General features: G+C 37.5%; 1 protein-coding gene across 2 annotated transcripts in view; it reads left to right on the top strand.

Annotated features, from left to right (window-relative positions):
• The window catches only part of GALC (galactosylceramidase), a 30988-nt gene extending 14831 nt beyond the window's left edge, over positions 1-16157 (top strand). For both annotated transcript variants that reach the window (XM_079308338.1, XM_079308339.1), the window contains exons 8-17: positions 1245-1400; positions 3336-3460; positions 4622-4749; positions 5198-5287; positions 6532-6621; positions 6963-7107; positions 7500-7680; positions 9936-10099; positions 11709-11785; positions 13530-16157. In XM_079308338.1, the coding sequence (XP_079164464.1) occupies positions 1245-1400; positions 3336-3460; positions 4622-4749; positions 5198-5287; positions 6532-6621; positions 6963-7107; positions 7500-7680; positions 9936-10099; positions 11709-11785; positions 13530-13673 (1300 nt within the window). In that variant the 3' untranslated portion in view covers positions 13674-16157. The remainder of the gene's footprint in view (positions 1-1244; positions 1401-3335; positions 3461-4621; positions 4750-5197; positions 5288-6531; positions 6622-6962; positions 7108-7499; positions 7681-9935; positions 10100-11708; positions 11786-13529) is intronic.
• Positions 16158-27937: the final 11780 nt, after the last annotated feature.

The raw sequence follows: 27937 nt of genomic DNA, 5'->3' as shown, positions 1-27937 counted from the left end.
AAGTGTAAGTTTTACATCCCTACTCTGATTCAATCTTAACTGGAAAATTAAATACTGTCTTGTGTATTTCAGCTTTTATTGGGCAGGGATATTAACACCCAAGGAACACCTTTTCAGGAGTGTAGAAAGACAAATTATTTCTTCTCTGCTTTGTTTTTGCAAGCTATGCACTTTATGCCATTACAAAAACCTTTTGCTTGGTACTTAGGCAACACTTAGGTTTCCAAGCCAAAGGGGAAATATACAGTAATCTGTACAGCAGACTAGAATCTAGCTAAAATTCCTAGTATCTGTTACATTACCATTAGTGAAGGTACGTATGAAGGACTACAAAACTGTCCACTACAGGGAAAGTAATGAAAAAACCCCCCAACTCTTAGCCCAGAAAAACTGGTGTTTCTCGTATTGTTACCTCAAATGTATCAATTTTTCAAGTTGCAGGCTAATAGTAAAGGAAATAGTTTCATTTTAATGTAGGTATTAAGTGTGTTCAATAATTTGCTAAGTGAGGGAAATCACAACCCTGTTTTCTGCAAGTGGTCTGCAAGGTTTTATTTCAGTCAGCAAACCTTGCACAGCGGGTCAGTGTTGTGATTGAGTATAATCAAATTCTCCATTGGGAGAAAGGATCTCTCCTCACACTAAAGAAGATCTTGAAAAGAAAATTAGCAAACATATGTTTCAACTATTATCACTTTATACCTCTGTAACTTCAGTAGTCCAATGCTTTTTGAAACCCGAGTTTATTAAAAAAGATGTACAAAATCAGTCAAGTTTATGTTTAATTCTAAGACATGACAATCCTAAGACACCTGCATTCATGCTGCTAAATTCTTAGCATAATGCCTAGTTCCATATCTTATGGTTGTTTTTATATTATTTATGGTTTTGTTTAAGATAGTATGAGTTAGCATGTATTTTTTCTATTCATCATATTATGGTAATATGTCCATCTTCAAGCTCAATTTCAGGACAGAGATTTGCTTTAGCAAGCTGTGAAAATTGTATGGTATATGTAAAACTAAGTTTATCTATATGCTATCATGTAGCAAAAGTAATAAACTGATGTAAATACAATAAGCTCTGGAATGTTACAGCTCCCTCTTGTTCAATTTTCTTGTATTCCACTTATGGTATTCCAAAGAAATTTTATTCTTCATTTTCAGTTTGAAGGAAGTCAATCATTCCTGCTATATGTACTTCCAAACTTTGATTTTCTCTTTCTTTCTCAAAATACTGTGTAGGGCTCATTACCCTGGGACAAAAACAGTGCAAAATGCCATATTAACTGGGAAGAAACTGTGGTCATCAGAAGATTACAGTACTTTCAATAATGATGTTGGTGCAGGCTGCTGGGCTCGGATCCTGAACCAAAACTACGTGAATGGAAACATGACCTCGTAAGTGCTGAGCACTGTTGCTGGCTTTCACAACTTGGGGTGTAAGAATTATTTAAAGTACTGTGTAACACCTTTGCTCTGGTGAGAAAACAGGTAAACTGAAAGTCACCCCAATGTGGTCTGAATTCTAATGTGGTGAGATAGGAAGTCTACTGTTCTGACCTCTTTCTGGAGTAGAAGTCCCACAAATTTCAATGTATTCTTGTTTCTCAGTGATTTATTCAGCACTCAGTGATGTATTCAGTTCATTTTAGAGCCTTTGAGACTAATGATAATTATTAAAAAGAGAATGTTCTTAAGAAGAGCTAACAGTGAAAAACATTGGAGAAAAATAACAAAACTAATTTATCATATTTTTTATAAAGTCTTTATTAGATTGTCTTCAATTAAACAGATTATTATGGACATAATTATCTAGTTTTTCCATACAACTTCTTCCTCAGAATCCATTCTTGAACATGCTGTAGTCTTTTGATAAATTGTTTTCTGCACATTTTCTTTCCAAACTGAAAACTGTAAAAAAAAAATGTTCTCTTTACTGGGAAATATTACATAACTCAGTTTTAGAAAATAATAGAAAATATAGTTTGATGTTTCTGGTGCAGCAGCTGGTAATCTGAAAGAAAAAGTTTGATTAAAGAAAATGTAGGCATCAAAATGTAAGCAAAATTCTTCAAAGCTTACAGATTTTTTGGAACTTCATTCTGGAAAAATAAAGAGAAATCTTCTTGTCTGTTGCTTCAAGTGGAGTGCAGGAAAAATCACTGATACTTGTAAAGGAAAATTTCTTCAGTCACCTGGTTTCTTTTGTCTTCTCTGCAAGCTGAAATTTTCAAACAGATTAATATTTCCTATATGAATTCCTGGTCATTCTGATTACTTCTTAATCCTCATATACTTTAATATCTTAATTTGAGGTCTTTCTTTTCTAATTGTTTTTCTATTTTTACAAGTCCACATGTCCAACAGTGAAATTATCTTGGCTTCTATACTGAAAACAATATGTTTCTGACGAAAGGCAGCTTATCTTTCTACTGTTTGTTTTCCTTTCAACTTCCTGAAGTTGAGTTTCCTACTTTTCTTTCTAAGTTTGAAATCAACAGAATAAGTTTGATGTGAGCAAGTTGAGTTTACAATTCAAGAGTTGTGTATTTTATGGTCACAATTCTGTAGAATTGCGGGATATCTTCTGTATGTATGTATAGTGTGATAAGTCTGTGGAAGTGACTTTAGAATGAGGTCTTTGTACTCACCTGTATGCAATAGCAAAAGAGATTGACAGCTTTTGCCTTCTGCTTAACTACTCTGTTAAGCTGTATTTCCATACTTAAGGCCCAGAGGTTTAAAGTCCATGCAAAGCAGTTTCAGTGAAGCCCAAATCAAAGTGTATGAAGTGTTTATCTTTGTCAGGATAGAGCAACAACTCCTGGAGTATGGCTGGTTTGTTACTTATATGGATAAAGATAAGATCCTTTTCTTTTTTTGGGTGGTACTTAACTGCTTCACTAAAAAAATCCACTCAAAACAACTACCACATGCACAGAAATAACCAAGCAATCACAAAAACCTCAACCAAACAACACCCAGTGAAAAGCTGTAGACTTTGCTAACAACATTTTTTTCTCTTCAGAACAGGGAAAAGCCCCCAAAAAATTGAGTCTTTACCCTCAACACGTTTCTTTTAATGTAAAACTTTTTGTGGTGCTATAGCCAGAGAATTTACCACCAGTTTTGGAAAAAGTTCTCAACACTGGAAGCTGATTTTCTTGATTTTCCTCTCCTGTAGGTTTTATTTTTCCTTTAGCTAGAAGCATAATCCTTCCATCCCCAAAACTGTTTTCCTTGTATGCTGGAGAAAAAAGAGGAATGGATTCTTGTACTAAGTTAATCTAATACTATCCACATGAATGGAGAAAACACCTGTTTTTCTTCCAGAACAATTGCATGGAACCTGGTGGCTAGTTATTATGAGGAGTTGCCATTTGGTCGATGTGGATTAATGACAGCAAAGGAGCCGTGGAGTGGCCACTATAAAGTTGAATCTCCCATTTGGATTACAGGTGAAAATTTTGCAGTTGCAAGTTGGTGCTCTGACACAATATCACTGTATTTTTTGAGACCTTTATTTATTTAGTGGTTTTATGTGTGTTATCTTTTGTAGTGAATTGAGGTAGATTTGTGGAAAGTTTTGTGAATACATTAAGAAAGAAGAAAATAATCTCATTTCAATAGAAAGCAGAAAGATATAATAGTAAGGGAAATGTTTATACTTGACCTTTAGCTGTATCAGAAATGAATAAGCCTTTATAGTTGTTACTACTAAAATATTTTGATCTCAAGTGCCCATAAAAGGTTAATGTGCTTTCCTGTTTCCTTTCCCTTTTCTATTTTTTATCTTTGGGTATCAATCGATTCCATTTGGTACTTCTCAATTTACAAAAATGGAACAAAGAACCTCTATTCTTTTCCTGCTTGACATTCTTGGCTTGTGTAAATCAGCATTTCCTCGAGCTTGGGGAAAGTGAAGCATGTTCATCTAGTGTCCATGGCTTGGATTCACTGGCTACTCTAGTCTTGTAATATTTTACTGTCTTTGCTGCAATTCTATAGAGCAACTATGCAGTGCCATGATGGAGGAATAAAACAAATGCTTTAATTTTTGTGCTTCTGCTGGTTACCTATATATGCAAAAGCATTTAAAGAAAAATGGCCACAGTCTCCCATGAACAGAACAGCTGAGCAGTTATTCCTGTTTCCATGTTGCTCAGTATTTTCATGATCTGGATCATACTCTTCTTTGATAGTTTCACTTACTTTCTGAAAACTCTACTTATTTAGTTATTCCTCATGGAGTTGCCCATTTGTGCTTTCTCTGCCTCAGATGTTTACTTTATTTGAAGTAAAGTTCTTCTTTTTTGAAGAAAAAAAAAAGATTTGGGAAAATCTGAACTGTGATGAATATTCAAACTGAATGGACATAGTTACCTTATGTAGTTTGTACTTAATGTCTAAATAATTGCTGTCATTTTAACTGCCACAGTGTTGATTTTTAATTTTGCTTTCCTCTTATGTAGGTAAATTTTGTTTTGGAAGTTCTATTACTTTCTTCCCCAAATCAGATTTCAGTTTTGTCAGCATGCATGAGAGAAAAATTTAATTAAGCCTACAAATGGTACAATTTTTAATAAGTCTTAATTATTGTATTCTGATTTTTGTCTCAGCACACACCACACAATTTACTCAGCCAGGCTGGTCATACTTGCAAGTGGATGGACACTTGGAAGGAGGTGGCAGTTTTGTAGCTCTGACAGATGGCCTAGGGAACCTTACCATCATCATTGAAACTATGGTATGTGCATCAGCAATTCCAGTGGACTAGAAAAGTTGCAGGAAATGTTTTGTTATAAAGAACTTGTCTTGATTTCTGTAGTTCTATATCTGTGACTGTTCTTTGATACTTGTAGCTTTATTAGTGAGTTCACTGGAGATCGTTTTTTCTATCTAAGCTTTAAATACCTAGTTGAGACTTCCTGGAGGCCAATACATATGCCATCTATATCTTTTTATTGCACAATAGCTTTAATTGGATAACACACTCAGAGGAAGTTATATTGTGTGCTTTCTTAAAATCTGCATTCAAAATAAAATCATTAAACTACTGTAATTGCAGCTATTAAGATAACAATGAAATAAATTATTATTCTTTCAATTCTATGCTGTAGGTTTTTCATTAATGTTGCCATGTGTTGCATTCCAGTAACGTGTCTCTTCTGATACATTTATTTTTTTTTCTTCAGAGTCATAATCACTCTCAATGTATCAGGCCTCCATTGCCAAATTTCAGTGTCGAACCTCAGAGAGCAACTTTCTACCTCACAGGGTCATTTGTAAGTAGATCTTGAATACATTTGATCAGCCTTGTGAACTGAATTGCCATTCATAATCAAATACATGGAAGTCAGTATCACAGGTTAGCAAGACATTCCACACCTGGCAAAGTTTTAAGCATTCTGGTTCTGTTTTACCATGACTGTCATGGCAATCTCATAAGTAAAATTGTAGATTTGCTGCCTCCCAGTCTAATTTTCTGTATATTGAAGAAGAAATTTCAACTAAATTTTTCTTTAGATTTTTTTCCAAGTCTGGGTGCTCTGATACGCTGATATAGTTTGTTGGGCCAGCACAGCCATAGCCTTTCTAGCTATCAGTTCATTTTCAGGGGAATAGCTGTAGTTGATTTATAGTGTACATTTTGTGTTGCATCCTGTGAAGAGATATTCTGATTATCTCCCAGTTGTTGATTAGTTTATTCTCTTTTTAATCTTGCTAAAGTAAATTTCCCTCTGAAACATGAACAAAACTTTCACAGTGTAGGAGGGAGTCATTGTTAGGTGATTGGGATGATTCCTTCTCAGAAGTTGACAGTTACTTACTTGAAATTTTATTTTGATTTTTTTTGGCAGCAGTAATTCCCTTTAGGAGGAGATAATTTGGATGATACTTTTGGCAATAAAATGGTTCACTTAGGAAAAGCAGTTGCTTGTCAGCTCCCTTTTGAGGAAGTATCAGGTGGATTATTGAAACCAAATTCTAGGTCACTTGCTTTGTTGATGCCAGTAACTGAAAGAAATTATAGGGGTTAGGTGTGATTAAAATCTGATAACTAATATAGTTGATATACTGTAGTATTGCACAAGGCTGGAGATATGTAAGCAAAATACTTTGCTCAAAAATTAAAATCAAAGAACTAGCAACTAGACTGAAGGCCTCATAAAAGTGAAATTAGCAGGATAATATTTCAGTCTGGTTACTTCTCAGAAGAGAGCTTGTATCTAAGATGTATTATTGGTGATAGAGAATCTAAAGATTCTGTCTGTGTTTGCAGTGCTTTCTGTATTTGTAAGCAACATTAGGGCATGTTAGGACAATATCTTATTGATGTATGATCTATAAAAATGTAAGGCATATGTAATAATTACAGGAGTAGAGTTGTGGCCTCTAATGTGATCAACAGCTTTAAAATAACCAAAATTAGACAAACATAGAGGACTAGTATTTCTCAAAATAAATATTCAAGGTTGATTATTTTGCTATTGTTGTGTTTTAAATTGTGTGGTGTGTTCTGTTGTAGCGTATGGTGGAAACCCTCCAAGTGTGGTATTCTAGACTTGATTTTGAATCTGGAAAATCCATTCTTTTCCAGCAACTCCATCCTGTAAAGGTAAGGTTTATCAGTTTTAATTACAGTCCTTCTACAGTTTCAGGTGTGTCTTCCCTCTTTGGTGAAACTCCTCAACTTTCATGCTTAAGATGCTTACTTAGGGCATGTTTTAAGGCTGTTTGACTGCAGTTTTACTGGTTATATGCAAGCTTACCTGGAGGTGATAAAGAGTTGGAGGAAAAGGAGTTTTAAAAGTAGCCCAGAGATATTTAAATGCTGAGGCAAGAAGATTGGATTTTTGCTTTAAATCAGGACTTCAGAGGATCTTCTTTGCTTCAGGAACTTGGGTATTTTGTCATTTAGTTGTTAACTTTTGCAGCTTGAACTTTCTTCAATTCCAGGTATGGAGAGGAAGATTTTCTTTAGATCTAAATGTGGATGAAGTCTACACTTTAACCACACTCAAGACAGGATGGAAATGTGAATTCCCAGAGCCGCCTCCTCCGCAACCCTTTCCTTCAAATTACAGAGACGATTTCAATATACGTAAGCCTGAATTCTTTTATCTAAAAACTTAATTCACACACAGATATAATTGTAAGGTAGGAAGGCAGTAAGTTATGTTATTTGTATCCTCTACATGAGGTGGCCTGAAAATCTGTTTTGTTTTTGTTTATTTATACCTGTTTTTCCAACAACTTACACCTGTATGATTGTACACCTTACATTTGCAATGAGATGTATTTAATTTAATGTCTTACCTGATGTTCGTGTGTTTGCAAAACCGGTGTCTGCTTCAAAACTTCCATTTTGGGGACTACATTGATATAGTAAGTCAAAAATCTGGAGAAAATTTTCAGGGGAAATTTCTGAAAACAAATACACCGAAGAAAAAAAATAATGTTTTAGAGTTGATGTGTATTTTATTTTCTGAACAGGTAATCCACCTTTCAGTGAAGCCCCAAATTTTGCAGATCAGACAGGTGTATTTGAATACTTTGTAAATGCTTCTGACCCAGGAGATCATGTGTTCACACTCCGCCAGGTGGTGGTTCAGCGGCCCATCACTTGGGTTTCTGATGCAGACCAGACCATCAGTGTCATAGGAAATTTTAAGTGGTATGTAAATACTATTTTGTAGTGGCATTTGGGGAAATGTCCTCACCAGTGCGAGTACTGATCAGTTAATCTGTCTCAAGCCTCATTTCTCTTGGACAGAGGGCTTTTGATTTTGCCTTCAGATTCTCTGTAGACATGTAGGAATGATGATTCAGGCACTTCTAAAAGTCATTGAGCCCTTCTCAGGGCCGAAGGTCAACTGTGTCTGTCTAAATGACTCTTAAAGGATGGGGAGTCCACCACATTTCTTGGTTGTTTAGCCTAATGCTGCACTGTCTTAAAATGTGTCTTTTTTCACTTATGTCCTGCTGGGCATATTTGTTTAAGCTAATTTTTTACACTAATGGATCTGAGTTGGCATACTAGAAGCACCAATGTGTGCTCTGAGTCTTATTTCTTAAATTGGACCAAGTAAAGGATTAATTTTGCATTATGTAATTTTGAATTATTTGTTAGCAGTTTGATCAGTCTCATAAGTCTCAGACTATTTCATTTATAATTCAGTTGTATTTGTTACAGACTGCCATCTTCTGACCATTTGTAGAATTGTGTGGATTTAATGCCAATGTTACTTGCTACAATGCTACAACCATTTTTATTTTTGGGTGAAAGTAACTGAGGTTTACTGTTTTGATAAAAGTATGGTTACAATTGCAGTTCTTTCTAGGGGCTAAAAAATTGCTAGGAGCTACAATGATGGTAATTCAGAATCAAGCAGCATATTTTAGAATAATGTTTATTTAAAATCAATAAGCATTTGGGAAAGAGCCTGTTAACTAATTATACTTTTAATAGTAATAATACACTTTATGCTTAAAACTCTCTTCTGCTTAGAAGCCTAACCTAAAATCTTTTGATACATTCTTTAAAATAGCCATGCTGTTTTTTCTCTTTAATTAGATCATTGATCTGGCAAATGCTTTTTTGGAACATACTTCACACTTCTAATTTCAGGCCTGGAGGTGTGATTGAATCACTTTGATCCAAAGCCTGGAAGAATAACACCCTGTTGTACTTGGAAGTTGTTCTTCAGTTGTCTGATGTTTCCTTTTGCTAACCCTCTGTTAGCAAAAATCTCATATTCCCCCTATAATCAATTTTCCCTCATTGAGTAAATCATATTCAGTGATTCCTATAACAGCTACATAGGACAAATTCTTAAATTACTGTACTGAGATTCCTAAAAACTTTATATTATTTTATTTTGGTTCCATTTCTTTCTGAGTCTTTGTCTTGCTTTCAAAACCAAGGCTGCTTCCTGAATATTCAGTTGATTATTCAGGTTTTACTGGTCTGTAACTCTTCATAATGCTAGTCCTTCATTTCAGGCCTGAAGTTTGTTTGCTTCATCCTCAGTTTAAGACTCAACTTTTCCCTGGCAGATATTTTCAACAGTGAGCACCTGCTATTGAAATTCTGAGCCAATCTTGAATTAAACTTTGCTGTGGGATGATACTTTATTTCAGTTGTCAATGGCAGTTTATCATGATTCAATTTCAGGATTGTTTAGTTGGTTTTAGTTTGGATTTTAAACTGGTGCATGTGAAAGCTTTTTGCTCTCTTATCCTGGATGTTAGTGTTTTTCTCTCATGGTTTTATTGAACCTAGGAATATTCTGAAAGCATTCCCATGTAAATATTTCTGCATTGCTTTGAGCCTCTTTATAATGGCTTATGGAAAATGTGGGGAAGTCTCTTTTTTGATAAATGGGGAGGCAGGAAAGTAATCTTGTTTGTGTAAGGACTGTATATTCAAAAATCAAGAGCATTACATTAGAATGAAAACTCAGGTTCTTACTAATATAATATGTTATAGGTGAGAAGAAAAGTTGATAGAATAGATATTATCTAATTCATTTGTCAGCTGAACTGCTGTCACAGAGAGCCTTTTCACATACTGTAAATAATTATTTTATAAATAAATAACTTATTTATTAAGTGACCTTGTGAGTGTATCTGTATTACAAGTGCTTTCAGATGTAGGATGTAGATCCATTAATAGAGAGAAGGAATTTTTGTGTTTAAAAGCCTTGTAGTGCAACTCTAGGGAGGAGAAAATTGTGTAAATTTTCTAGGTGCTATTTGATGGTTGTGTTATTACTTTGCTTTATTCTTCTTTATAGCTCTCATTGCATGCATAACACAATGCTTTACTGTTGAGCTGCAGTATAATCTCAGGAAATCAAATGATTTCTAATACTGCCTACTCAAAAAGATGGATTCCTTCCTTGTTAAAACACTAAACTTCTCTTACAGGGTAAACATGACAGTCACTTGTGACATCTACATAGAAAAGCCTCGAGATGGAGGCGTGTTCATTGCAGGAAGAGTTGACAATGGTGGGATATATGTGCGACGTACCAAAGGGGTTTTCTTCTGGGTTTTTGCAGATGGCAGCTACAGAGTCACTGGTGACCTAGGTAAGCAGCTCTTTGCAAAAGTGGATGATTGAATATGGAAATGTCATTTTGATAACTTTGATAAAAATGGGTAGCATTCAGATTTTATAGTTCATTTGTCATTACTAGTGATAGCCACTTCTTATATGTGAGTAAAGCATCTGAAAGCTACTGGTTGCCTCATTTCTCAGGCCCAGCTTTCTGGAGTTTTTGTTTTTCCATTGACAAAGTCTGTTTTACACTAGCAAATATGAACTATTTTGCTTTTCATAAATACTCTGATACTGTATTAATTACAGAAAAAATTGATCTGTATTCTTAAACTGCACATAAAAAAAGTCCTGATTGACATGAAATGGCTTTTCTTAGAGAGCAGTTCAAGTCACTGTACTTACATCTGGCTTAAGTGATGATCATAAGTGGCCTCCTGTTTCTTCAAATTATGCATCCTTCTGTTGGTGTAGCTCAGTAGAGTGAGCACATGTTCTATTTGTGATGCTAACAGTCGTGTGTTCATCTGTAGAACACTTGACAGGCACATGGAAGAGTGTACAATAATACTTCATCAGTAGATAAAAGTACTTTTCAATTTGCTTTGAAACAGTGGCATATTTTGTTGTTTAAATGCATTTCCTATCACTTCATGAGTATAAATTAAAATTTTCAATAGTTTTTGATGAGTCAAATGCAGCTTCTAAATCTACAGTATATCTGGTAAGATGTATTTTTTGTGTCTTTGTGTTCCTTTCCACTTTTACCATGGACAGGTAGAATAAGGAAGGTTTTCCATAGCTTCTCCTAACATACTAGTGCTGCCTAGGGAAATTCTTCAATGTGTAATTACATAAAAACTTAAGTTTCAGCTATATGGAAATACATATTTATGTTTAGGATTGACTTAATTTTTTATTTGTAATAAGACCTAGCAACATTACCTGATTAGTTACTTAGGCTGTCAGAAATAATTTTTCCTAGATTAAATGAGTGGATTTTGATCAACCACACCATTATTTCAGACTGAGACTCTTGTTATACAATATGATAATTTTTTCTGTATAGTTATTTTCAGTCATCTTTTAATTTTTCTAGAAGGGAGCCTGAATGTTAAATTATCTTGCAGCAAAAACTGTCTACTGAATAAATGAAGACTTGTAGCACTTGATTTTTTTCAAGTCTTTGTCTTCCCTCCAGGTGTCATTCACACCCCATTTTTGCTTAGCTTAAATTTTGGGTAAAACTAAGCAACATGATAGTGTGGCAACTCAAACCCTGTGATTTAAAATATTTGCAAACAATACATAAACAAGAAGATCTACAGAAGATACAGAAGAGTGATAGCTACTGTCTGTGTACCTGTACTCTCCATAGAGGGAATCGTCATCTCATGCCAAATTGCCAAGAGCATTGAGGATTTCAGTGAGAAAACAATTTTGGCAAAACAGGAGAATGTACTGATAATGCAGAGTCCAGGTTTGCATATTAAACCTTCTGTGCTGAAACTGAAATTGGTACAATGTCAGTCCTGAACACTTCCGAAAAATAGATATTATAATCCTTTTGCTGGCTTGGTATTTATCAGTTTCAGCAAAGGGCTGAAGTAACACTTTGCTAACTTAAGCATGTTTTTCAGCTGGACAAGAAATATTAATGAAAGGACTTGCTGGTGTCCGGGATAATGCATGGCACACACTTACTCTCAACATTCAGGTAAGGACAGAGGCAAAAAGCAGAAAACCAGTTATGAAACTTACAGTCTTAAATGGTGTAGACAAAATTGTGCTATTCTATTGATGGTGTACTTGCATTACTTTACCCAATCAAAAACATAAGCAATATCTGTTACATTAAACCAATATTAAAATACCATATTGAGTTCTGCTGCATATATTTTAAAAGAGATCTTGAGAATGTGTAGAAGATAATAACTGGAAAGCTGAATTGAAAGTTGGAGATAGAGAGGCAAGTCCCTTATTTAATCTGACAGAAAGATAATGGCCTGGGTTCTTGTTCTTAATACAATCAGTAAAATACTAAGGTATCCTGTGTTACAAATCTGTCTCACACCTGTTCCTCTTGCAGGCTAAGGCCTTGTATGTGGAGCTAGTAAAGGACTGGGAAACTCAGATAAGCTCAGTTCCTTCTCTGCTGTGGTGGAAGAGCACAGACATTGTGCTGCTGTATAAATGGGCTGCAGTTAATGAGAAGCCTGTCCACATTTTTTTCCTTCCTTTCTGCTCCATGCTTTTTGATCATAGTGACTTGGGGAGGAAAGTAGCACCAAACTGTGCTTTAAATATCCCTGTGTGCTTTGATGGGTGTGATGTTGGTGCAAGTACCTAAAAGGCTTTAAGCTCCTCTTCTGAATGTCTAGTCCCTTTGTCTAACATAACATTTGCAACTGCAACTGGCTTGAAATGTGGGGAAGCTTCAATCCTAGCTGAGGAAATTTACTACTGAAGGTAACTCTTAAATTATGCACTCAGTCACTCATGCTAAAATGCCACTGACTATTAGAAGCAGGGTTTTGTATCTTATACTGTCGCATTTGGAGACAAGGGACACTTGCACCTAAGACATTCACTGAAATAGATGTCATTTAGTTTTGGGTTTAGTACACCTGCATTTATGACAGTGCTTGCCACCTGTAAAATGGACCAAGATACTGCGTTACTGAGGATGAAAAGTAATCACTTAAAACTCAAAGCAGTTGGTAATTTTAAAATTACTGCTTCAAACTTCATCTGCAGTGTTATTTTGTACCTAGTATGCCTTTGAAGTAATGATGTAATGATCGAAGTACAGAGCCATCTTCAAATAATTCTCACACTGACTCTTTAAAAGACATTCTTTGCTTTAACCTGTGTCTGTAATTGCCTTTCAGATTAAGAAATACAAGCAGACTGAAGTACTTTTTTATAAATACTGTTTAGTGGAACACACAAAAGATAAATAGTATTTTTTCTTGAAGCTGCTTTTAATTTCTATGTGTTGAAGTGGCTTGAGTGATACTTGAAAGCTCTGCTGTCTCCTCTTTCTTTTGGTCTAATGACTAAATTACATATTTCTTTACTTTTGACTTCTGCCTAATTCTGCAGAATCAGTGCCAAGTATATCATATCACCTTAAAGTTGGACTGTTTTGAAAGAGTCTGATACAAGGAAGTGGAAAACCAGTTTACCCTTCAGGTTCTACACTGAGTTAGCAAAGCTGTGAGTAGAGGAAGAGAAGCCTTTAATGTATTCACTGTAAAGGGATTAGATCTATTACACAGAGCTGAGACACCAGAGGATTCTATGCAATGTTTAGATGCATCTCAGTATGTCAAATAGTGAAATGGAGTTGAAAGTCGACTTGACATCCTTCTGCTTTGTCTTGTCTCCCATGTGAGCAGGCTCAGTGTCTACACAGACCCTGGATTTTACAAAGCTAACATTTTCCTTTTTTTTGGCAGGGCAACTCTGCCTCGGGACTGTTAAATGGTTATCCACTCTGGGAGAATGTCACCATTTCTAAACCGGGCAACGGCTGGGCTGCTCTCGGAACTCGCTCGTTCGAGTTTGCACAGTTTGACAACTTCCATGTTGAAGCTTACTGAGGTGGCTTTGGCATTTGGAGATCCTGGTTCTCATGTTACTTTGAATAAGGGCCAAGTCAAACTTGGAGGAAAGCTGAGTGCTAAACTGTGATTGATCTCTTGGCAAAGAGTCTGGATGCAGTCCGTGTTATTTGTTAAAAGGTTTACTCGAGTAGATATCAACATGATTGTAGCTTTGTCCCCTATTGCTGTGGGATTTTGCCCTTCAGTTTTTGGGGATAAATATTAGTTCAAGGTAGTCATGAAAACAAATTCTTGGATTTAAATATCTTTCAATAACAACATCTTAACTTACCAGCTCACTTCTAAGATAACTTTTGAAGTTAACAGAAGACAGATGCATCTTAAGCTGCATTTTTTAACACTTCCACTATTATGTCCATTGCTTTCACTGTGAAAGAAAGAATTAAATGCCAGTAAGCCTTATGAGCCAGTGGGCCCCCATACTTTTGTAGGTCTGTTGTTCTCAAATTTCATTTGGATAAAGTACCTAGATTTCCTATAGTAAAAAAAAAGATGTTTTGTCTGTTTTTTTGCTAGTCTGTGACTAGACATTACAGTACTCCAAGTGCATTTGATTACTTCTTTCAACTTTTGTTGCCAGCCCTAAAATATGTCCTATTTTCAGTGGAATGGAAATGTGCCTTATTAAGGATCAGGGAGTGCAGGATGTGACTTATTTCTAATCTACCTCTTTCCACTGAAAGGGTTGAAATGCATGAAAAAAATACCTTACAGTTTGTTGATAATATTTTGGGTTTTTTTTCATAGTGCAAAGACTAGAAACATTGCATAGTGGATATTTTCATGTCACTCCACATGTGGAAACTGGCCTTTTGTTCCTAGAAACTTGGGCAAACCTCTCTCTCTCGATGGATTTTGAGCTTTGAGTAGAAAATAATTAAAGCCTAACAATGATACTTAGTTTATTATATTACTGTGGCACAGAGGAGATATGGATACTATCACTTCCTGGTATAAAAGAAATTAAAAAAAAACCCAAAAAAACCAGTCTTTGCCTTTAAGAGTTTGCAATCTGATCATAAGGTAAGTGACAATAGGTGGACACAGAGGGAATTGTTTAGTGTGCCAAGCAGTGGTAATGACTCAAGAGTGTCTGGTTTTGAACTTTTCCTACCTATCATGGAGTGAAGTTCAGAGGATAATTCAGATCCTTGGGAATGGAGGGATTCTGTTTAGCCGTTGTTTCATTTTTTTTTTTTTTTCTCCAAGTTACTGTGTTATTAAAAAGGCAATTAACTGAGAATATGAGGTACTGAATGGGTTTTTCCTCACATACGTTTGCAGTTCAATTGGCTCCAGAGTTTTTCTTGTTTGTTGCTGGTCAGTTTGAATGATGTCTATTCCCATAATGAAATGTGCCTCCTGTGTCCATCTACTTTTTGTATTCACATCCTGTTTAATTGACAAGCAAGTCATTCCACATACTTGATAGGGCTCTAGTAGCTGTATGAGGCCATTTGTAGCAGGCAGCATCTGGAGAAAAAGATTTGCAGTGTACTTTGATTTATAGAGATTTTCTTCTGATCCCCTGATTCCAGTAGTTGTTAACTTCAGTCTCTGAAGTTGTCATCTAATGTAAAGTGAATGTTATACAGATCATTCCTGGAAAAATTTTATAAAGTTGATCTTCCATTTTCATTTTTGGAGAAGACTTCTTAAAATTCTGTCTCTAGTAAGTAGAAATGTTGTGTCTTTTAGCTGTTAATTGATACTGTTTATTCATACTTGGAAATTTCATACATGCCAGTAACCTTGAAAAAGGGTTTAAACCACTAAACTTTAAAACTCTAGTAGAAGGCTTCCAAATGTTAAGTAACTGTTTACTTAAGTGGGTGAAAAATGAAAGGCAAATCTATGTCAGTCAATCCTTGCACATGTCATTTTCAAGTATGGATCCAGATCTGTTCATTAATTTCCTAAGGAATGTCACTGGTCACTCCACATGCGAAGGAATCTAATTTTAGATCCTCATATTCAAGTAATATGAGTATAATAATCTCAGAATAAATTTATTTCAGCTGTGATGGATTTTCCTAGTTGGATGCTTCTTGGAGACTTCCTGGTAGCTTCTGTGGCTGCAAGCAGAGAAGGATCAGTAATGATGCAGTTATTCCAAAGGAGCTGTCCATTTTTTTAACCTTCTAATGCACTAATGTAATAAACTATATTGTTGTATTGTGTACTAGACACAATGTATTTTATCACTGGAAATGTTGATTTTTTTTTTTTCCTAATCTTAATTTACAATGTTTGAGGATTAAAGTGTTATGAACAGAGTAAGTGATTTAATAGTGACATAATGTTATTCATCTTTATATGTCTGTAATTCTTCACCCTTCACTAGACTGTAATATGTTTGGCAATAACAAGCTGTCAGGTTTTTCACTGAGGGGTGGATTTATGTTGTTGATTATAAATGCTAATCATTCCAAATGGACAAATAAAACACTTAAAAAATGCTTTATTTGTACAGAATGCTTCTGTAAAATGGTCTTGGTTTTCTCCAGCAAGAAAGCTGATAATTTTTCCATTGTAATTTCTGATAAATGTGCTTGGCATTAACTTAATTGGATGGGAAGAATATAGCAAACCAGTCCTCATTAAAAATATCTCAAAATCCATATGCATTAGGACTTATGCTATTGACAAAATGATTTTCTTACAGCACTCAATATATATTTTGCTTCTTTCTGGTTTTTTGGTTTGGATTTTTTTTATTTTTTAATTTAATGAAGGGAATTAAATTGTGTTTGCAAACCAATGATGCAAAGCTGCTGGGTACTAAGGTCTTGTGAGATTTAGCTGAAAGTCAGTTTCTAAGTTAGGAAACTGACAGTGTTATAAGGAGGCACTTCTATGGTTTAAAGGCTTCTTTATTTTGAATATCCTGCTAAATCTATCTTCAAACACACTATTTTTATATTTTTGAGCTAAACTTTAGGGTTTGATTTTACAAAGAACGGAGAAATTGCATAAAGGTATTTATGTTTTCCAGTCCATATTGCCAGGAGATATGGCTTACCTTGGAGTTATTGCCTTCCACTAGCCAGGTGTGTGCTACCACCTACACAAACACTGCATCAAAATCAGTTCTGTCCCTTCTCTGCCACCCCACCTTTGAGGTTAGATAGGAGCAGTTCTTGGGATTTTCAAGCTCCTGCAAAACACTAGGACTCCTTTGCTTTAAAATTACAGGAGACACTTTAGGCTCCTTTTGCAGCTGCCTCCTTGTGTCTCTGTAGCAAAAATAAATTTCTACTTCCAGATATGATTTGGAGTGGTAGTGGCGTGCTTTTGCCTTACAGAATCAATTTTACTAAACTGTAGCAGCACGTTGTTTGTTTTCACTTATTAAATTTTCATTGGTTTATTTGAAGTTTCTATCCAGAGTCCATTTTCTGGAGGGGAGTGGGTGTTATGAAATTAACCATCATAATTATGTCTTTTTTTGGGATGAAAACTGATGATTTCAGCAGTATGGCCAAAGGACAGTGCTTGGAGACTTTATTACCCTCTCTTTGATGTTTTGGTCTTTTTGTTCATTTTGTGATTTAGTTTGTTTGTTTGTTTTTGTTTGTTTTAAAATCCTTTGTAAATACTACATTCCTGCCACAGGAGTGGCAGACAGGCAGGTTGTAAAAACCCTCTAGTTTTGAAGACTTCCTAGGTTGGTAGTGGAATCATCAGGTAGCTTTTTTTAAAATTCTGAGAGTAGTGTGCATTAAAAAGTCAGCATGAGCAAATTCCTCTTGCTGTGCTCCTTCCATTTATGCTCAAGTGTTGCTGAAACAATAAGGGTTGTGTTTCTAGAACTTGTGTTCTAAAAAAAGCCCAAAACACCCACTAGTAATTGAGTAGAGGAAAATGTGTGCTGCAGCAGTGTTGCCAAGCTTTTGCTGTGTGCCAAGATACTTCTCTGAGGTTTTCATAGTGGCTAAGACAAACAACTGTGAAACTGTGTTTTTCCCCTCAAGGAATTATGTTTGAATAAGGTTAGAAACAGACACACAACCCAGCATCAGTTTTGTCAGGGGCTCCTGGTAACTTTGCAATGATTGCATTAAACCTGACTCTTACTTTTGTGTACTCCAGGCTAAACCTAGACATGTCTCTGGAAAGCAGAGATTAAAGTATCCTAAAAGCATTTGTTGGAGTGTTGACTTTTTAATTTTTAAATGCCTTTTCTGTTGGTATCAAGTATACCTGACTGAGTTTGACTTCACTTAGTGCAGGAAAAGAGTAATTTTTGGTTTTACTGTGTTCACAGATGCATTTCAAAGACAGTACTGTAGTAGAAGGTGGCTCTGTACAAAGTTAACTTGAGGGTATGTAAGAGGAAACTGAACCTAGTGTGTAATATTATTCTAATGTTATGCAGCCATGGTCTGGGAATCCTTCATGGTCTGTAACAGAGGAGGTATTGCCAAAATGACTATTAAAAACCCAAAACAGCATCACCAACAAAAAAACCCTTAAACTGCACGTGTTCCCAAATAGTACAGGGAAAAGCTAAGGAACAATCTGGATTTGGCTTCCTTTGTTCAGTGTCTGCTGGAAAATACAGCCATCTTCCTTACTGTTTTCCATGGACAATGATTCAGTTACAATACCTGTAGAGAATACAAGACTTCATTGTTGCTAAAAAGAAAATGCTGTTTAGCTAATTATAGGCATTGCTGTTTCCCAAAAACAGTAGAATCAGAAAAGGTTAGAAAACATAAGAACAGGTCATGCAGCTGAAAGGCACATGACTGATGTGTGAACCAGTCCTGCTCCTGGTTACAGAAGATTCCTTCCCTGTGAGCATAGCAGTAGAACTTTATGGAAGGGGCAAATATTACTGTGTTACTGCCATCCCCCTTCCAAGCTTTTGGGGTTTTGTGTACATTGGCCAATTTGAGATCACACAGGAGTGACTGTAGTCTCTTAGCTTGATTATATAGTTTTAACAGAGTCATTGAAAAGAGCAGCTGGCAATGCAAATCCTGTTAAGGATGTCCATATTCCCTTCTGATGTGATTGCTCTTGTAGTGGGAGCAATAAATAGTAGTGTTTACTGGCAAGAGATCAGGCAGGTTTTGTGCTGCACAGAGGTGCACACAAATGGCTCGGTGCAGAGATCCATAAAGCTTCACTGGGATGCACAACGTCTCTGGCATAAGCTGCCTATTTCCTGTTCAGTCTAAGATTGCTGTTTAATGGTTCAGCTAAATTCTTTTTTTCTTGTAGCTCAGCTGGTACTTTCTCCTAAATAGTTTTCCTGAATTGTATGAAACATGCTCAGTGCAGCAGGGCAAGCCTGTACCAGAAGGAGGAGGCTGAGAATACCCTGTTGATCATGCAGCTCATCTCCTTGCTAGATAGACGACACATTTTTTAGGGTCTGCCTTAGTGGAGTGCTTATTCCAAAAGGTGAGAGAGCTTCCACTTCTCTTTTGTAGGTTGCTATTCTATGGATTTTGAAAGAAATGGCATTATTGCTTTTGTTTATGATCTGTGTAAAGGATGCAGGGAGATCACTCAATTTTTCTTCCCAATTTATGATAAATGCAAGGTTGATACTGCAGAATGAATCTTGTATTTATTGAGCTCTAGTATTTACTTGTGGGAAGGATTGAGTCCTTCATGAAACACCTGTGATTCTACCTTGAGGGGCAAAATACTTTGATTAGATAAATGCTTTCATATATCAGATATATCAAATGTGAACACTCACTTTCCCAAGCCAATGGGAGTTTCTCTTATGGTGTTACTTCATGTGGGAGACTCATTTCAAATATAATAGTATTTTTTTTTTTAAAAATTAGTTCTAGTAGATCTTCACAACAAAAATTCCAGCCTCCTCATATGTAAAAATATTCAGTACATACATTGATTTAATTCTCCTTTCCTGTTTGCAATTTAAAACTGTGAGTACTTAAGAGATATCTGTCACCCTTCTCAAACAAATACTTAGCCACATGAAAATGCAACAATCTTCATCTCTTGAACAATTGAATCTTTTTACCTCTGCATTGCAGCTAATTATATTATTCTTGTGCTGAATCTGAATATCATCACTTCACTTGATTTTTATAAATAAAGTTATCTATACAAGCTCTACAAGGAGGCATCAGAAGGGCCATGTAGGCACCTAAAATTCCTTGTGGTGTTTTAGCCACCAAGATACAAGCCACCTTACCTGTATTTTTCCTTTCTTCCACCCTCTCCAGTGCCATATAGGGTGGCTGCCTGGGTAACATCCTCAGTGGTTGAAGGTAGGTGTTTTTCTTGTGTGTGACATGGTGACTTGGGAATGATAGATGCTAATCTCCTGAACCTTCTGTGTGGAACTCAACCTCCTGGAAGTCAGGCAGGCTTTTGATCACTTTTATTGTACAATCAGCCACTGAAATATAATAGTCTGGAGGATTTTCTTTCTTTCTTTTCCTTTGAACCATGTTTCTTTGTTGTTTTTAATTTTTTTTTTTTTTATTTTTTTTATTCAAGAAGCCTGATGCAAAAAGGGTGCTTGGTTGCTTTTATTACATCAAAACCTGATTACAGTAATTCTGTGTTCAGCAACCTCCCTGATGAGCATATACTGCATTCTCAGATGCCTTTGAAGGCTTCTGCTGGGGTTAGTAATCTGTTCTAAGTCATTTCAGAAGGCAGTTTCTTTGAAAAAGTAGTTAGTTTCCTCTACAATAATATGCTGATTCTAAGTGTGGTTGTGTTTTCTGTCCTTTGATCTTTTAGCCTTGCATTTTGTAACTGAAATGTCTTTTTCTCCCCATTTCTACCACTTCAAAAGATGGTGGGCCACATCCTACTTTAATCTGCAAGGACCTCAGCACCATGCAAACATTACCAGTGTCCTCTACTGCAAATAAGAGAAATGTGTGTTGCATGCTGCATTATTCTGATGCTCTAGAGACTCTGTTTAAGTTTCTCTCTGTTGGGATGGTGCTCTGAAATCAGAATATAATGAATTTGCATATTAACACGTACTGAGTTTTCAAAATGTACTCGTCTGGTTCTAAGTGATTATGGAGCACTGTGTATATTCCTGGATTTTTAAATAACTTTTAAATTCACTACAGTTACCAGAGCTTTAAATGAGTGTCAGATGGAGGCCTGGAGTACATCCTAATTTTGTTCCTGGATTCACTTCACACGCCTCAGTTTCCTCATGAGGAAACACACAAGGACACCATGGCACTGAGCACCATTACTTGGTAGACCTGAAACAGGGCTGCTGCTTTATCTTCCTTCCTACAAAGACTTAATGGATTAATGGGACAATATTGATTAAAAGCTCAGTGTCATCTCCTGTTGAAATTGTGAGGAAATGACTGTCCTGAGAAAAAGTCACTGTGGGTGTACCACAGCTCTGCCTTAGAGGTGGTGGGGGGCTAGAAGGGATGACTTTATTTTCATTTGAATCTGCCACTGATCATGCTGCCTTTTTTTATTCTTTATGTTGCATAGAAGAGGGATAATGCTCTGCCTCTAATGATAGACACACTATGAGTGGGGGTCTTTTCACAACGTTTTGGAAAAGACTCCATTGATTCTGTGTACATTGGAATCCTGTGGGTTCACAGTCCGACAGCCTCACAGTAGAAAAATCCAGGAAAGAGTGCTGGAGTCAGTGAGGTGAAACATAACGTCATTTTCAGCTGCCCACTGTCTGCAAGGAGATCTGGAAAAGGCAATGGAACTTCACAGAGTTGCCTTTCTAGTGGAGCCAGTAAAATGGAGATGAGTAGGATAGGCTGGAAATGGCTTTGTTCAATGTAGAAACACATAGTGGAATGATGTAAAGCTTACATAGTGTCTTCTCAGAGTTGGATCAGTCCCTGTGTATGTAACATGACTTAAAAAAGTAGAAGGAGTGTTATTGCATTTGTAAAAGCCTGAGTCCATAATATGCTCTCATGTCCAGGCTCTCTCTTTTTTTTTTTAACTGAAAAAAAATTTATGTAAGTTGTACCCAGCAAAAGAGCAGAATGGTATGAGAGAAAAACAAGACCAAGTCCCCTTTTCTATCTGCAGTCACCTTTCCTCAGTTGTTTTCCTGGAGCTAATGAGCACTGCTGACATGACTGTGTGACTATAGCTACTTCTCTGGAGACCCAAAGTGAAAAGTCTCTCAGTCCTAACCAAAACCAGATAAACAGCAATGCTATTCCAGTTCACTGAGTGTGACTGACACGGTATTTGAAATAACCACTCAGCCCAGACAGTCAGGAGGGGTAGCTCATACTTCAGGCTGCAAAAAAACCCAACCTCATTACAGCAAGTCTGATCTGTTCTCAGAAGAAAAAAAAATCTATAGTGGTATCACAAAGATTGGTTTCCGAGTGAAAAATTGAGGCTTGACATGAACCTTAGGACTTTTTTATCTTTTGTGACAAGTTCGTACAGCAAAAGAGGCCCTTGCAGTCCGTGCTAGGCACTAGATGGCAGTGGAAGCACGGCTAAGAAAATAGCTGTCGTGCTGGCTTCGGGGCCAGCTTCCCTGAGCCATGAAAAACAAGGAATGAAGGCAGCTTTACTTGAGAAGAAAGATAAGGTTGAGACTATGAGCAGCCTTCTGTGCACAAAACTCAAGGCTTCCCTTACAAGGAATACTAATTCCTCCTTAAATAATTTTGCATCTCCTTAAGGCAGATTAACCTATAAACACCCAAACCCTTTGTAAAGCATCTACTACCTACAGTGGTTTGTCTGGATCAAAAACATTGAATGAAGACAAGGCCAATTTCTAGTTTCTGCCAGTGGCACAGCTTTTGTGTGAGTCTTGGTAATTTTTAACTCGTGTTCAAGCTAAGAAAGGATCTGCAGTGATTATTTTTAGAGTACAATGAGTTTGCTCTTCACTGCTGCAGCCTGTATCCTAAAAGCTTCCAACATGCCACAGCCCCACTGCCAGCAGGTCTCTGTGAGCTGTGTGCAGCTGTGTGTGCTCAGACTGGCTGGCAGAGCTGTGCTCCTGCACAGGTGGGATCACAGGCTGAAACCCCAGACTGGAGCAAAGGAGAATGCTGTGCAGGAGCTTTTTACAGCGTACAGCTGCAAAAGGGTTATTTCCCAGCAGTCTGAGGTTTTCTGAGGTGTGGGGCTCATGTTTTCTTCTGAAGTTTTAAAATATGAAATTGATAGTTTGGGCAGCTGCAAGGGATGGAGACACTGAGAATGAAGCAGCATATTTGTAGTGAGAGGAATTGTCATCCAGCTTAGACTTGGGCAAGGAAGATCTTTGCTCAAAGGGGTCTGCAGACGAGGAAAGGCAGCAGCCCTGTGAATATGTGAAGGGGGGGACACAAAGATCACATCTGAAATTAGAACTGGCTGACTTTGGGGTGATCAAGAAGCTTATGAAAAGAAAGAGGTCAACAGTGTGAAAGCAGAAAAGGAGGATGTGTTTGTCCATTACCAAGTGTCTCAGAACATCATAATCTGAAATATGGGAGAGGTAAATGAGCAGTGATTACCGGGAAAGCAATTCACTCCCTCATGCCAGGTTTTCAAAAGCTTTATGTGCTGTAAGTTAATAGCCAGCTATTTGCTTTCACTCTGGATTAAGCCCCAGGCTTTCTGAGGTGATGTCCTTCCCTGTCCCTCACAGACCCCCACGGTCAGGCAGCACAATTCTGCACATCAGTATGGGCTATCTCAGCTCAGCCTTGCCAACAACACTTTACTCTAGGAAATCCTTAATTATGGGCTCCCTGGTTTTCTTTTGCTTTATCCTAAAAAGAGCCTACCTGAATCCATGCAGGGACTAGGAAGCAGAAGCTTTTTGTGTAAATTAAAAAAAAGATACAAGATCCTGACAGGAAAAAGTATCGCTGTGCCTTGTCTTCTTTAAAACAAAGTGAGAAATGTTTCTGATTTTGACAGATATTATTGCAATACCTAGAGGATGCGTGAAACTGAAGTGAGGACTGTTCTTTAGTCCTACTTTTTTGTAAGGCATCCATGAAGTTTGCATCTTCAAAGGGTAGATCTATCATTTGTGGGGTGGGGAGAATGGACAAGGCAAGGAACTTGTGCTTGTTTGTCTTATGTGGCTCCTAAGGCCAGTATTTCATGCAGGTTTCTGTGGGAGAAGAGTTTTCTGTGGGAGTATCATGCCCCTCTGTCTAATGAGAGGTAATGTCTTTCTTTCAAAATTATATAAATTTTGATTATTGGTTTATAGTCTTAATACTGTCTGTGTATTTTTTGTCTGTTTTCTTTATGAAATTCCTCTGAGTGCTGATGATTTTTACAGGCCTTTAGGTGCTCTGTGCTTCTGGATTGTGGCTCTTTCCCTTGTTTGCTCTGACAGAAAAGAGATCTTCAGGAACATCTCAGTTTTTCATTTTGCTTTTCTTTGCTATAACTTTAGTCTCTTGTGCAAAAGTGAGAAAGAAATGTGGTTACTGAACTTTGACAGCTTTTCCCTTTCACCCACAGTGCTATGAAGGCAAATTGCCTTACCAAAAACATGCTTGGGTAAGTGAAGGATGTGAAAGAAACTGAAAGAGAGATCCCAAGATATGGTGTGGCCTGTTGAGGACAGTGGCTATTTGCAAGTATCTTGGAGCAGGTGAGTAAAAGGGCCCTGTCTCAGCAGGCTAGCACCAGGATGACTGTGCTTTGTATAACCAGTGCAGGCATGCAACTTGGCAGCCTGTTAGCAATGGTTTGAGTAATTTTCAAAAGCTCCTTCTGCATTATTTAGTGGGTGAATTTTTCAAGACAGAGCCTTTAGCTCCTGAGAGAGAAGGAAGATGCTGCTGTAAATCTGTTGTTGCCAGTTGCTGGTGCGAGCTGCTGTTGCTGGGTTCCCCCCGGGAATGCAAATCCAGCTCTTTGGGCACAGTGCTGGCGGGTGCTCGGGCTGCCCTGTGCTGTAGGGCAGAGCACAGAGCAGTGAGGAGGAGTTCTAGTGAGAGAACAGGTGCCAGTGCCTCAGAGAGCTGTACACAACACTCAGCAGAGCACGGGCTTCTGAGGGCTCTAATGTGGAAAACAACACGCCAAGAGCAGGGCTTGTGTCAGCCCCTGCAGCAAGGGAGTGAGGCAGGGCTCCTGGGTGTAGCTGGCTGAGGAGAGCCCTCTGCTAGTGTAGGATGTTTTAAGTGAGGGAATGGAGCTAACTCGGGGGAGTAAAGACAGGGGTGACCTTCAGCAGGAGCTGAGGGTAGTGAGCCCTTCTGCAGATCACTTCCATGATTTCTGGTTAGGCTTCATTTGTGTGATCTGTCCTTACAATCACTTGGTGAAGAATTCAGACTGAGAAGCCTCACTAGCCCATAAAAAAAATGTGCAAAAGTGAGATAAAAGGTCTAACAACTTTCCCAGATTTTCTTATACTTGAGGAGCATAAGAACTCAAAAAGAGGAACTTCTTTCAGTGTGGTTCTTTGTTGAACCCATTGGGTGCATCTGGCACATCTCCCTGTCTTAGGTTCAACCAAAAGCACCAAAACAAGTGGCTTCAGGCATGACTTACCATGAGTATTTCATGGTAAACATGGGCAGCCCTTCATAATACCATTTTTAAAAGTACATATTACCATTCCAGAGCAGAGCAGGATTTTTTGGATAGAGGAAAAAAGAACTCACACCAGAGCAACACACAGCCTGGCAGGCGAGTTGATGGGTCTGAATCTGGACCCTTGTTCTCCGTGCTTTAGTCCTGGAAATTAAACTGACAGTCTGTTTTTCCATAATGTTGAGGCTGATTGCTATTTTAGGGGGATGCATGAGGCTTGACTCAGGACTCAGCCTCATCTTATGCTAGTTTACAATTGTTGTCAGATGAGTTATGATATTTGAGATGAGCTGTTGTAAAAACATATGTATGTTCTTAGCTGGCAACAAATTTTAGTATTTTAATGATGCTTAAGACAGCTCCAGCATAGAGAAGACATCCTATTAAAAACAGTAAATCAAGCTCTGCAAACATGATAGCTGAATTAGAGTGAGCTATTCCAACATCTTTGCATTCTGCTTTGTTGCTCTTGTGTACATAAACAGACATATAAACTATTTGCAGTTATAGTTTTGCAATTCAGTGTGTTGCTTACAGCAACAATACATTTAAAGCCAATAGCACAATATTGGATCAGCTATCACCAATAAAGACAGTTTTGCTTCACAGAATCCTCCTCAGTACATTCCTTCTTTTCCTAACTGAGTACCTTATAAGCCACAGTTGGAAGAAACATCTTGTAGAAAGACTAAATAACTGAATAATAGCAAAATATGTTTCCATTTACCCCTGTCTGATGTGGATGAGGGCCTGGGGAGGGATGTCTAGCAGTTCTTTTTCCTGGTTCTGCACTGAATGGTTATGGCAGTATCCATATCTTAATAGACTGGACAAAGGAGAAATCTGTCACTCTGACATGAGAAGGCATCATGAATTGTGGTCAACCTTAAATTCTTGTTTTATGGGATATGAATATTAAATATCAACCCTAGCTTACACTGACACATGAGGTTTAACTTATGGGCTCTCTGCTCTCTATGTCAGAGATCTAAAGCCATGTTATCTCTGGCTTCAGAACAAGCTCAGTAGGCTCTTCTCTTCCACTTTCAGCTTCTCATATTCTCTCTGCATCTCAGACTACATGCAGACAAAGTCCTTCCATCTTTTGCCTTTCAACTACACAGGGCAACACTGCTTAAAACTATAGTCTTTCATATTCCATGAGCCCCTGGGAAGTCAATAAATGTCAAAGAAATGTTGTATTATTTATGAGTTTGTTAGGTCTATGCTACATTTCTGAGAAGGCCTTGTGGCATTTGGTCATCACACATGACGTAACAGCACTGTACATATATCAAAAAAATTTAGATGTTTCCCACACTACAATGCATCAGTATTGTTCTTGAGACCCTACTGGTTGGAAAAACACTTGTCTCTTCATTACATCTGTTGCCAAATGACTTGCTCAGTTCTCTCTCTCTCTTTTTGTGTGTGTGTGTGGTGGGTGGGTGTGTGCGCGTGCTTTTTTAAAGGATTCATAAGCAAATTTTAGTGCAAGAAGGAACCAGGCTGGTCTTAGAATCTGTGCATTTCACACAATAATTTCTCTCTGAATCAGTTTCAAGTCATGAGTGCTCTCTCATAGCAAAGGCAAAAATGAAGGATCTCATCAGGATGATGCTTAAACCTTTTTGTAGGATTCAGGTAAAGATTTATGGCTCTAGCATTGGTGATAGCATCTTTCTGGCTGCACAGTTGGTACCTGTGATGAATTGCAGACCCCACTTACACAGTTTGGCCAGGCATACTCTGGCACTCAGCTTTGGTACTTACAGATAGGGTCAGCACTGCTTGCCCCACTGAATATGAATCTAATGGTGCAGACAGCAGCTTTCTCCTAAATCTGGATGCCCCACCCATGGATGTGATAAGCACTCTACTATCATACCCTGCTGTAGTCTCTCTGAAAATCACACAGCACCAACAGCCTTTGAAATAGAAGTTATTTGTAGAGACTACAGAGACTCCAACTGTGGTGGCAGAAATCCACTGCACCCCAGCCCATAATTTCTGGGTGTCCCTTGTTTTGACTGTGGGATATATTTTAGAATTCAGTGGAATTTGGTTTATGGCTTATGTTTTGATTTGGATGGCAATAGCAAACTGTCTCCATTAGTGATGTTACTACTGGAAAGTCAGAACCTGTATCTTCTGTGGTCTGCACTAAGCTTTCAGAGCAGTGTTACAATGCAAGGGACTACATAGAAATAGAAGTGTGTGGTATGTGTAAAATAAGCAGCTTTGCAATGAGCAGAAAGCTGTGAGTCACGCATAGCATGCTCGTGCTGGACTTGAGAAGATTGGCCAAGGACACTGTTGATTAATTCTTTTCCTTTAATGTAAAGCTAATATGTGATTGTTATTATCCCAGCAGGAGAGACTGCTTTCTAAGTCTTATCTACATTCAGTAAACACCCAATATGTGGCTTATCATCCATAAAGGGACAAAATGTTATGCCTTATGCCTGGATTGAAACCACTGGTTCAGGGGCATTCAAATACTTCAAATACACTCTGCTCAGACCACTGGGCCGTGTCTTCTGAAATCCATCATCTGCTGTGGTGTGATAGTTAAAGCTGGTAAACTGGTAATGCTTATTTAATGAATTCTAATAACTTGTTTTTATGAGTAATCTGTCAGGAGGCCCCATTCTCTTTATGCATTTGCCCATTGATCTGTTTACGTGAACAGCTTTCGCTCTGTTGTTTAC

The sequence above is a fragment of the Erithacus rubecula genome (assembly GCF_903797595.1).
Source record: "Erithacus rubecula genome assembly, chromosome: 6".
NCBI lineage: Eukaryota > Metazoa > Chordata > Aves > Passeriformes > Muscicapidae > Erithacus > Erithacus rubecula.
This window is presented reverse-complemented; position numbering and strand designations above follow the sequence as displayed.